The sequence below is a fragment of the Esox lucius genome, chromosome 7 (genome assembly GCF_011004845.1).
Source record: "Esox lucius isolate fEsoLuc1 chromosome 7, fEsoLuc1.pri, whole genome shotgun sequence".
Classification (NCBI taxonomy): Eukaryota; Metazoa; Chordata; class Actinopteri; order Esociformes; family Esocidae; genus Esox; species Esox lucius.
In genome coordinates this window covers 26,088,135-26,101,333 of record NC_047575.1, presented here as the reverse complement: position 1 = coordinate 26,101,333, position 13,199 = coordinate 26,088,135, and the positions used below count along the sequence as shown (strand labels likewise).

The window sequence follows — 13,199 nt, the reverse complement described above, 5'->3', positions numbered from 1 at the left end:
TGCATCTTTTTTTTCATAAAGATTATGAAAATAAAGGCCTTGGATATGCTGCGGTCTGATATTCTCATATCTACCACAGATTGTAACAATTCCCAAAACATCAATTTTAAAAGAATCCATGGTCAAACATGACAACAAAGGGAATTTGAACACACGCATTTATTTACTAGGTTTCTGAGAAGTGATTACATAATGCTTTCTCACGGAGCGGTCCCGAGCCAGATGTCCGACAAATACAGAGGGCTGTTCATAGATATAGAACTTATTTATTTTTTACAGTTGAATGTCTAGGTATTCCACAATGTTTTTGTGATTTTTCTATTTTTATTAGCAAAGTTTTTTGTAATGTCACAGTTGATGAAAAATTGCACAAATGTTCCTATCACTTAAATATGTAATAATATACTCCAATTAGACAAACCCTGAAATTCTTCAGACTTTGTAAAAGTGTGATCATACTTGACAGAATCTAAAGTCTTGTTTTTTATTTGAAAACATTCAAAACAGCAACTTGGACACTCATGAATTCACTGTATTCTTGGTGAACTCCAGTGCACATTTGACCTTGTGTTGTCCTTTAAGGGTGACTCCTATACCAGTGACTGGTTTGAAGTAGACTTAAATACATTTTCCTCTACGGTCACAATAAATACATTTCAATCACTTTAATAATCCACTCCAAATCTTGTAATGTCTAATTTACAATTATGGCCTTACCGTGTTGGGGTCGACTGATCATTTGGCCGGATAGAATGTTTTACAAAGTATTGCTATCGCAAGAACTTGGCTCCGATTGTGGTCGATGGCTGCGCAGCATCTACTGGTCACTTGCGACTTACATCACCCTGTGTTCCCTACCTGAGATCATTTATATTTAAAGGAAAGTTTGCTTTAAGACAGCATTATTTGTTTTTATGAGAATGATATGATTGACTGTCATTATTAACACATTAGACTTAAGAAAACTGCTGCTCTGTCGGTTGTTAACATTTGGCTAGCCGTAAGTGCAAACCTAGCTATGGGCCAGTGGTCATATCTTATCATTTCGAGGCTACTTTAGCTTAACTCCTGACAGTAATCTAAACAACTGTTAAAGACCCCATAGAATGGCACTCTGCCTTGATTTCATGAGACACGAGCGCTGGCATTATGGCCATAAATGCGCGACAGATTTTAAATGACGTTTTTCAATGTTGACTAAATCAAATATATTTTTCTCAGAAAGCAATTCTCTACTCCAAGAAAAAACGGTCCCAGGGAAACGTTGGACAAGCTGATTTTAACTGCGGTCAACCTAGCCGATTCATGAAAATACTCAGTCAAACTAGCCGTTCGTAAGAATATTGTGCGCGGCTATACCATTATTTACGTGTGAGCGCTATAAAACCAGTCGATTGACTGAGTACGTGTCTTGCTCAATCGGTTGTTCATTATTTCGACATACATTAATGCATTAAACATTTCTGAAGATGCGATGTAATAAGAAAATGTTTCAGTGTTTATAGATCAGATCCGGACATTTTGAGAAGAAATATGAATGTCCTCTTGGGGATTCTATTACATTACTTTTATTTGATGCTAAACCACAGACTAATTTGTAATTATTAGTCATTAATTTCAATTGATTTGTGTTCAGTCAGATCTCCTCTATACACACACACACACACACACACACACACACACACACACACACAACACAACACATATAGAGACATTTCACTCTATGACTTCGGAGAAGTTAATCTTTAAATGCATCTCCATGGAGAAGTTCATGCTTCAACACTTAAAGCTACAGGCTAAATTCCTGTAATTAGTTATTGAATCCAATTTTACTGTAGCATTTTGGACAAATTTACTTTCAAAGATATATTGAATCTCTATTGAGATCTGAATCCACTTGATTTCTGTTAAAGAAGGTCTCCTTCCCATGTCTCCTCAGTAATGCCTTTTACCTTTAAAAGCACATTTCTCCAAAAGTACATAAGTTCTCTTTCGAATATATAACACAACACTGTCAGTTCCTTGTTCACAATACAAGACAGAGGAAAATAAACCATTCAACTTTTACTTTACATTCCAAATATTTCAGCCATGTAACTATCCATTCATTAAATTAAATTGCACACTTTAGGGTCCTCCTTACCCCGGGAATATGAACAAACTTTAATGGATTGTAAGAGTGGCATTACAATGTCACTTTTGTTGTGTTTTTGCACAACAAAAGTAATCTTTCCTGGCCAGTGATGAATCACAGAACAGCATCGCCCATTGTAGAACATAATTATTTCCAACAATCTAATGCACCAAATCACACTTCAGGATGTTCTGTTACCAACGTATAGGCTACAAGAGGAGCCGCCTTTCTGGAGAGAATGCAGTCATGCTGTTTCCTCCATTATAATATCAGCATCAATGACAGCGTGCAGTCTTTTTTAATAGTTGTTTATGAGGCCCCGAATTCTTGCAGGTGGTATTGCTGCCCATTCGTCTTGGCAAAATGCCTCCAGGTCATGCAAAGTCTTTGGTCGTCTTGCATGAACCGCACGTTTGAGATCTCCACAGAGTGTCTCAATGATATTAAGGTCAGGAGACTGTGATGGCCACTCCAGAACCGTCACCTTTTTCTGCTGTAACCACTGGAGGGTCAACTTGGCCTTGTGTCATTGTCATACTGGAAAGTCCAAGAGCGTCCCATGCGCAGCTTTCGTGCATAAAAATGCTAATTGTCTGCCAGTGTTTTCTGATAACATGCTGCATTCATCTTGCCATACATTTTCACAAGATTCCCCGTGCCTTTAGAGCTCACACAACCCCAAAACATCAGTGAGCGACCACCATACTTCACAGTGGGGATGGCATTCTTTTCACAATAGGCCTTGTTGACCCCTCTCCAAACATAACGCTTGTGGTTGTGACCATAAAGCTCTATTTTGGTCTTGTCACTCCAAATTACAGTGTGCCAGAAGCTGTGAGGCGTGTCAAGGTGTTGTTGGGCATATTGTAACCAGGCTTTTTTGTGGCATTGTCACAGTAAAAGCTTTTTTCTGCCAACTTGACAATGCAGATAATTTTGGTTCAAGTATTGTCATATTGGCCTCCTTGAAACAACCCCACCGTCTTTTTCCAGAGCAGCCTGTATTTCTCCTGAGGTTACCTGTAGGTTTTTCTTTGTATCCCGAACAATTCTTTTGGCAGTTTTGGCTGAAATCTTTCTTGCTCTACCTGACCCTGGCTTGGTATCAAAATATCCACTTCCTAATAACTGACTGAACACTACAAATTGGCATTTGCAAGGCTTTCTATATCTTTTTCCATCTTTATAAAATTCCATTACCTTGTTACGCAGGTCTTTTGACAGTTCTTTCTGCTCCCCATGGCTCACTATCTCACCTGCTCAGTGCATCCACGTGAGAGCTAACAAACTCACTGACTAGTTATACACAGACACTAATTGCAATTTAAAAAGCAACAGGTGTAGGAAATTCACCTTTATTGACATTTTAACCTGTGTCTGTAACAAGGCCAAACATTCAAGGGTATGTAAACTTTTGATCAGGGCCATTTGGGTGATTTCTGTTACCATTATGATTTAAAAACGAGACAAATAACTGTGTGACAATAAATGGCTTCATATGATCACTATCCTCAAATAAAATAGTTTTTTTTTTGCATGATCAATCATATTTTAAAAATCAATGCCAAAATTTCACAATTTCTGCCAGGGTATGCAAACTTATGAGCACAACTGTATGTCCGGTAGCTATTCTATATGGCCAAATTTCTGGAATTTTAATCGACATATTGGCAGTGAAAAAAAAGGCTAACCTAAACTTTGATATAGCTCCCACCCACAGTGTTATTTTGCATACTAGAATCAGTCGGTTTGATGTTCAGTTCCAGATGTATTTGTTTATTTAGGTATTTTCTTTGAATTAAATATTCAGTTCAACTGTTATCCTGTTTGTAATAAAGTCAAAGATTGTTAATTTCTGACAGTGTGGGGGGTGGTATCAGATGATTAATCAGCTATCGGCTTTTTCCTGCTCCAAACTATTATTATTATATTGGCTTTAAAAATCCACTATTGGTCGACCTCTATTACCATGTCACAACAAGGGCACAGCTCGTGGGGATGAGTCAATAATTTCAAAATGACCTCCAATGTATAGTTGATAATCACACTGCTCACTCAAGTTGTCTCTGACACACGCACTAGAAGACACACATTCCCCGGCAAACAATCACAATTCAGCTGGCAAGAACCCAACCATGCACAACCACCCTACAGGAAATTAGACAAAACAGGCCTACAGCATCCACCCCGGTCGGCGATGAGACCCCCTATGCTGTGGTACGCAGCGACCGGGATCTGAACACCTTGCCTCTGGGAGCAGATGTAGCCTACTGCAAGGGAGTTACTTCGACTACTGCGCAGCTCAGAGGACCCTCGATCACAATGGGTAAAACAACGTGATGTGAAATGTCCTAGAGTTGAATACTAACAGAATCCACTGTTCATACTTAGCTATGAGATTCTGCCTAGTAGCTAGCGATGTAGCTAGCTAATGTCATGTTGCATAGATAGCTGAAAGACTGTGATTGTAGTTATTTTGCGTCTACATTTTGTGGCTCAAGATTGCCAGAGGAGGCCGCTATGCCGCCTGGGCTCAGTTCTAGATCCTTTCTTCGTCTCATACTAGTCACTCAGCCATAAGGAAAGGATATAGTCAGTGAGAGCCTTATGAAGAGTGGTGAGAGGAAATGGGCATGAGAAACTTAACAAAACACAGATGTGCTGACTACGGTAGATAGGGAGTGATGCCTGTTACTGATGGGCCCCACACATCCTGTCCATACCTCCTGCCTGGAGTTGCCCATGTGACTGACATAGGCTCTATGGATAGGCCCATTGATCATAGGTTGGAACATACCATACAAGGGTCTTTTGTAGGATAAACCTTTCTTATTGGAGGGTATTTGACTGTGTAATGGTTGGTTATGACCATTGACCACCTCCCATGTGTCCTGGCATAAAAGACTGTTAACTGTGTAATTATTGGAGAGAAAAATTAAAGAACTATGGAAGGTTAACGTCGCCTCATGCTGAATGAAGATGTCTCTCCCCTGACTTCCGCTTGCATTAATTTTGTTCATGGATCAAAAATTGACAGAATCTAACAGTGGGGAAAGTAGGGTTAAACAGGCAGCAGGTGTGAGAGAATATGGGGGTGGCCTTCTGGGTAAAGACTGAGTGGGTAGATTTAAAAGTAAGGAAGACAACATTTTGATTAAGTAGCGATCAGTGAGCCTGGAGGATTGGTTGAGTAGATAAATGAATAAGGAACTGAGTGAAGGAACTGAGTGAAGGAACTGAGTGAACGAGATTCGAATTCAGAGTTTTGTAAATTATTATATATCTATGTTTTCTAAAATGTGATCAAATCAACATATCAGCCTATTTTAGGGCTTTTGAAGTTCAAAGCGAAGCACTTGACTCACAACTGGGATCTTCTGATAAAGCAGGAGGTGGAAACTGACTCAAAAACAGAAGTTTCTCCATCCTTATTTGAATAATTGCTGAGTTTCGTATACTTTGTTGTTGTTGGCACTAAACTTTCACGCGACTCTCGCTTCCTGGCACTCTGAAAACAGCTGACTTTTCTTGAAACCAAAAGAGACTGTTTTAGGTGGGGGAGAATGGAGGGCACGTAATCCAGATGAAGTTTGTCATTTAGGTGGAATCCTGAAACCACGATACAACAAAGTTAGCTCAATTTAGAATTTACATGTTAGCTCTTAGGGCTTTTAGTAACCTAAACCAAGGACGTCAACAGGAATGACAGGGCCCGGGACATTCTTTAATACTAACACTGACTGACAAATTAATAATTATATTTAAGCCAACCAATTGCCCTCTCCAAGGCCTGAACCCGGGACTACATTCACGGTTGCCCTCCCCATAATGTGCTTTATTGTTGATACAACCATCTAAACAGCAACACTTCGGCATAAGAAGCGTTTTTAATTTAAGCCGGACAGTTTGTCTTGTTTACGCTGTTGTAGCGTGGATCTCTGGACGACGTATTACCTGTCTAACGAAAAACATCTATGTGGCTAGCAGATGACGGGAAGACACCACCTCCAGTTTTTAACCACGCCCCTCTACAGTCTTGCACAATCAAGATGGCGTTATGCAGGAAGATGGGACGTTACTGGAAAATTCACTATGCGTTTGCCGTATTTGTTTTTATACAACTATTTCCTCTCTTTACTTCGACTCCAATAACAGCGAATGGTATGTACATGGTGTGTTTTATGTTGGGAGCAAATTAAGTGAGCTTTTGACGTCGTTAGTCAGCACCTGTATGTACATCACTGTAGTTAGCATAAGTAGCTAGCTAACGTTACACAGAATAAGGAAATCACTACAGTCAGTAGCTATCTACGACGACAGTACTATACTTGTTTAGAAAAAAATTCAGAATAATTAGCTACCACAGGACCTTGCTAACGTTTAGTCACTAACGACTAGGCCGCATAGTGACTTGCCAATCAATGTGTCGGACGAACGTCAGCCAAGACATAAACAACGCATCTAGTTAAAAATATAGAGTAACGTGTGATCAGTATTGTAAAAATCTTCGTTATTTTGGCTCATTGCCTTTGGCCACATGTTACAATAAATATTGACAAGTTTCCTTCCCTAGTACCTGACCTTCGAGATGATTTGGAAGACGAGTACTCACAGTCAAGCTCCTCCAATATAACTTACAATTAGCCGGATGAAGGCTGCAAACATTTTGTCCGAATAACTTTTTGTAGCTGCTCTCTAAAATATGGAGTAGTGTACAGCGTGTGGCAGTGCCAGTAGCACAATGGTTGAGTGTTTAATCCACTGTAGAGACCAAGCTAAAGTTACTAGCTACTGCGGAAGCTACACTACAGCAGCCAGTACCTTGATTGAGCAAACTATTTCCCTTAAGGGTTTTGGACAAATTCCCGGTGTGAGAGAGGGGCGAATTGTCTGAACAGGTGCTCCTGACCATTTTATCAGAGTGAGTAAGCATCCTATAAGTGAAATAGACACACTGTTCTCAAAAAGCAAAAGATACAGAATACCAACATGAAAACAAAATCCACATAAAACTAGCCAGGTATATCGTTATTTTATGGTTTGCAGATTTACATTTCCACACTTTTAGTATCTGTGGTCTGCTCGCTGACTGTTCTCTGTCTGTCCTGAATGAAACCTAGTTAGCCACTGTTCTAGTTAAACACTGTAGCCTTGTATTCCCTTCCAGAAGGGAGCAGCTCTAAACAGTGGGAAAAGTTGTTTGTGTATGGATCTTTATGATATGTGGGGATCTCTATGATCTCATTTGTCTTGCCCTTGCGTGTCAGGCCTAGAAGCCCCTGCAGAGCGTAGATCACAGGTTCACAGTCCTCCTTAGGATGTCTTTGTCTACACACACTCAGCACACTGTGTCAGGTGTAGTGGTTGAAGAGTATCACAGTGATAACATTTAGTTGTCTGCCGTTGTTGAAGTTTGCTGCGCTTTAAGTGTGTGCAGTCCATGATTTTACAGGCACAGTCTTTGTGAGTTATTTTCCTTTATTCCTTAGTTGTTTTTGGACCCGTCATGAAGCCTGTATATTAATGTTTGGAAATGAAGTGACAATTGAGGTGTGTATCGGCCTATGCTGACTTATTTTTTTATGACTTGGCATAAGTAAGGGTTATTTGTTTCCAACCATACTACCTTATCATGACTTGAGGTAAACAGGAACTCCATGAAATTGTTGGAATAGTTTAGATTTCAGCACATTTTGTACAATACTACGCTGGTCTTATATCATATAGCCACACTTGTGTGCCATAGCCAAGCTGTTGAGTTCCTTCTTTTAGTAAAAATTGTAGAATTGCATGATGCCTAATTCATGGAAACAATAATATTTGGCCTGTTCTATCGGCATCCAAAGTTATTTACATACTGTCCACTAGCAAGCAAGTTTATTTATACAGCACAATTCATATATAGGAGCAATTCAATGTGCTTTACAAAGAAAAATAAGAATATAATAGCATAAAAACATACTCAAATGAAAATATCATAATTAAAAAAAGTAGAAATGGAATAAAAATGAGATTAAAAACATAGGAAGCTATGAAAGCTGTAAGGCATAAACAGTGTGGTTATATTGAAGTGCTCAGTCATAGGCGTGTGAAAAGAGAAGTGTTTTTACCCTGGATTTAAAAATGGATATATTTGGGGCACGTCTAGATCTTCTGGTAGTTTATTCCAGTTGTGGCATAACTGCTAAATGCGGCATAACTGCTAAATGCGGCTTGACCGTGTTTAGTTTGTACTCTGGGCTCTATTTGCTGACCTGTGTCCATAAACTAAGCCAGGCTCTTAGACCAAAATTGTTCAGACTAAACAGAAGTATATTTTAACATTATAATGTAGACATAGATATGCAAATAAATGTATTGTAATGAAAATACAATATATAGATGAAAATCTTAAATATATTGTGATGTACGTTTTGGGCCATATCGCCCGGCCCTACTGCAAGTGTTTTTCTCTGTGCGAGATAATCAATTAATTCCCAATAGCCTAATTCAACACTGTCGATTGAATTAGAGAGCAAAGTTTAAACTGTGAGGAGTGGAGTTTATTGTTTTGCCATTTGTGCTCCAACAATGCCAGATTGTATATCTGGACATCCTTTATAGAGCTGATGGTGGATACTCTCCAGTTGTTAACCATTAAAAAGGGTGTGGTTAGTATTTCACACTTCTCTTGTACGTCTTTTGATCAAGAATGTGTTCTGGACTTGGCGCAGTCGCTCCCACAATGTCTCCATTTTATTCGATGTATGTGCTGGCAACAGCATGCTGGGATAAATGCCTTCTTTCACTAAATTCCGTCTTAACCCGCAGCTTGGCCAACACCTTTACAAGTCCCATGAGTAAATAACTGCCTGGAATGAGCTAGAATAAACATCCCTGTCGTTGGATGCATGCTCGATCATGTCTGCTTATTATTTTAGCTGCTATTAACTGTACTTGTACTGCACATTTCGTCTGTTAGAAACAGCCTGCTAATAACTAGGAGGGTAGAAAGGGCTCCAGACTGCAAGCGTTTAGTCACATTTTGTGACCTGCTGACTTGGCTGCACAAGGGATTCTTTTTATTTGGTTGGACCGGTCCGATTTTGTGCACTCTACTTGGTCCGTGGTCACCAAAACCAAAAAGAGCATCGGGTAACAGTTTTCTCTCGGTGGCAATAGTGTCTCCGATATTAAGGTCTCCGCAAGCCTGCCATTTGTTTGCAGTATGACACAAATTATATTCCTGCAGCTGAGCAGAAACTCTTAATGAGGATGAACATAAAATGATGAGTTAAGATTAAGGTGACCACTGGTTGGGTCATACATACATACATACATACATACATACGCACACGCACACGCACACATACACACATATACATACACGCACACATATACATACACGCACACATATACATACACGCACACATATACATACACGCACACATATACATACACGCACACATATACATACACGCACACATATACATACACGCACACATATACATACACGCACACATATACACACACGCACACATATACACACACGCACACACATATACACACATATACACACACCCACATATACACACACCGGCGTGACCAGTTTTCATTGTATCTTACCTTTTCCTGGCACAGCCAAGTCAATGTATTGCCAAACGTGCCTGGATGGATGCAATATGGAGCTCTGGGTTAAACCCTTTGGCTTGTTTTGGAATGTGAACGGGTGTGCAAATGGATGGGGTGATTGTTTTTAATAATTACTTTCCTCTGTTCTCACAGGTGCTGGTGGTAATGAAACGGAGACAAATCCCATTAATGGAAACGATACCACAGCAGTCTCTGAGCCGATAACATCAGTTGCAAATCAGGAAAAGAACAATTCCGTACCTGTCAAAACTGATACTTCCCCGATCGCACCAACCAGCAAAGATTCTCCTGCCCCATCCCATGTCCTTCATCTTCCCCCTTCAAACAAAACGGGCGAACCTTTAACCAATTCTAATTCAAGTTCTGCCTCCAGTGGTTCCTCAGTCGACATAACTACTCAACCCACCACCTCCAGTGCTAACCCAACGGTCAAAGCAACAGAAATGGTCATGCCTGCGGAGAAGCCACCTCCCACCACCACCTCCAAGCCTTTGGATATACATACAGAGGAGCCGAAGGTTAAACCAGGGCCTGCCAGTAACTTCAATGACTCCCCGGAGACCCATGCAAACATCTATGAAGGTGACAACGGGTTGGATGATGATGGTGATGATGACGACTTGTATGGCATAGATTCTGACAAGATCCCTGAGGGGGATGGCGATGCCATTTTAGATGCCGACAGTAGGATGCTAAGCAACACTAGGAAAACTGATGTTCGTTTGGACACCAACATCTATGCCACCCAGGACGAGGACTCCCACTTCTTCTTCCATCTGATTATCCTGGCATTCCTGGTGGCTATTGTATACATCACCTACCACAACAAGAGGAAGGTGAGTAGAAACCAGTGCCTTTATCATGCTTCTCCTTATAAGGCGGGCAGTCTTCTGCTGTACCTAACCCCTACAACACAAAATGTACTGTCAACAAGCTCTTACCTGACAATCACGGGTTCAAAAACATTTTGATTATTGGTCAGACAAAACATATTGAATTATTCTGGAAGTTTTTTCAGTTTTCTAACCCATAATTTAGTCAAGGGGGGCTTCTGAATTCATCTGAATTCATTTTTATTTGGTTACCAAAGTTATGTTATGAGAAACAAGTGGTTGGGCCGTGTCTCCAGATGCTTTGGGCCATGTCTCCAGATGCTGACCAAGACTTAGCTATGGCTGTGGTGTAGCTTATGGCCTGAGCCAAGAGTTTGCCAGGTTACCCATTCCAGGACTGGGAATAATTATGCTGGTGTTTATGAGAGTGAAATGGGTGCTGTAGCCACAGGCCATGACTGTATGATTTCTTACAGCTGCTCTGGAAGTGAAGAGTTCCGTTCTCTTGAATAAGACAGGACAGTTACTTATGTGTATTAAGCATCTCAGAATAGGAGTACTGGTTTTGGGTCAGACTTTCCTTTCACCTCACAGGATTCTTGATAAGCACTATTGCTCTGACATGTTTAATGCAGTAGACTGCCCAGCACTAGACTGCCCAGTTAAAATATAAAACGTGAATGTCTGCTCTTTCCAGATATTCCTCCTGGCCCAGAGTCGGCGCTGGAGGGACGGCCTGTGCTCTCGCAACAATGTGGAATACCACCGGCTTGACCAGAATGTCAACGAAGCCATGCCTTCCCTCAAGATGACCCAAGATTACATCTTCTGATCTGAGGAGACTGAAACGACTGAATTGAACAATCTTGCTCTTTGTTGATGATATTTTTTAAATGCTTAATTGTCCACAAGCTTGCCCCACTTCCTGTTGCTTAAAGACAAATATGGACAGGTGTCAGTTTGATGATACTACAACTGTTATTGATACTGTTTGTCCACATGTAATGAAAATTATTTTCTTTATTCTGTTAACTGTAGTCTGGCTTTGAGATTATATATTATATTTTAGTATTAGGTTTCTTTGGGTGAGAATACACTGGTCTTTTTTGAAAAACGTTCCTTAAATTTCTCTCAATCACATTGTTCTGCACACACTTCTATTTGTTGTGCTGTTTGATGATTACACAATCTGAAAATAGAAATGTGCATATTGTCTGTCAATATCAGGATAAATATGTCCTGTGGTACTGTTTTTAACTTCTGAGTCACTAATCTGCCCTGCAAGGAATGGAGACTTCAGGCTTGCAATGGATACAAACTCCCACGACCAGCCACGTTGCATATGCAAGTGTGGCAATGTAAATGAACATGTTATTTGATATTTTACATTTAAAAAAACTTTATCCACCCTTCTCTAGAACTTTGTCCTTTTTGAGATGCCTGGTGCAATGCCCCTCTTGTCCTCATTGGTGTTCAGGAGCATATGAAATCACCTATGTGCTAGGAAGTTAACAGGTTGTAAATGAAGTATTTCTCCTTTTTAACCACCCCTGCAACCTCAAGGTTTTCGCCTTTTGCTCTTATATCGAATAATGAGGATGGGAATGGAACCTGGACCAGCCTGGGAATGGAACCTGGACGCCATAGCCTGAAAGGCTAAACCTGTGCTATACACATCATGCCAATCAAAGCATTGCATCAAATTTGGATTGCCTTGTTTCACTTTGATTGAATGGGACCCCAATATTATTATTCAAAAATGTTTTAGTCTGTACAGCATTTACTATTTTGGGATGTGAAGGATATTTGTCATTACTTTCATTAAGTTACTTTTGTGTGCCCTAAATCAAAAGGGGTACTCAGTGCATGCCAAAATGAATTTGCTGGTAATGTTTCCAAAATGGTTTGGGGCCACTGTAAATAAATACAAAGTAAAATGAATTTCTTCGCTGTGGAGAAATCCACGTTTGTATGATTCCGGGAACCTATTACAGCATACACGCTTGGGAGGTCTGGGAAGTTAATCTTGAAGCCTTCAATCCGCAAGGCATTTACGGTACAAAGCATTTGAAAGTTTCATACTGTACATATACAACATAGACAACAAATAGTAACATTTTAAGTATTTACATATTCGCATGCACAGCAATACACAAAATGATTGATGGTTAAGTTTAAGTTGTCGTGTTGTTCCAATGCTAAATCCATTGTCCAAGAGGTCTTTTATTAACACCTTAGGATCCAATATGTTGTCATTTTATGGTGTCAGTAATACCCTTGCTGTTGATTTCAGTAATACCCTTGCCTGGGTTTGTTAGTAACACGTTGCCCAGATTGTGCTATGCACTAGTCTCAGGGCAGGCCCGTTTGTGTTTGTTTTATGACTTCGATGAAGTCTCTTTTACTGCCGATGCTGTGGTGGCCGATGTGAAGATTCCTCACTGAGATGCTTTCAGTTGGTTTCTCAATGAAGTAAAATAATGTGGAATTGCTCCGAACATTATTTCTGTGGGTAATTTGAACTCTTCATGTGGTCTAATGTGCATGTAAAGCATTACTTTGCCACAGATTGCCATTGGCCAGTCTTGCCTTTTTTCAGC

At 40.1% G+C, this 13,199-nt stretch overlaps 1 protein-coding gene across 1 annotated transcript; it reads left to right on the top strand.

Moving 5' to 3' along the window:
* Positions 1 to 6,175: 6,175 nt before the first annotated feature.
* On the top strand, positions 6,176 to 12,008 carry c7h5orf15 (linkage group 07 C5orf15 homolog). Its single transcript, NM_001303958.1, is given in 3 exon segments — positions 6,176 to 6,295; positions 9,899 to 10,602; positions 11,297 to 12,008. Coding segments are annotated over 3 exon segments (951 nt in total). The 5' UTR covers positions 6,176 to 6,183; the 3' UTR covers positions 11,432 to 12,008.
* Positions 12,009 to 13,199: the final 1,191 nt, after the last annotated feature.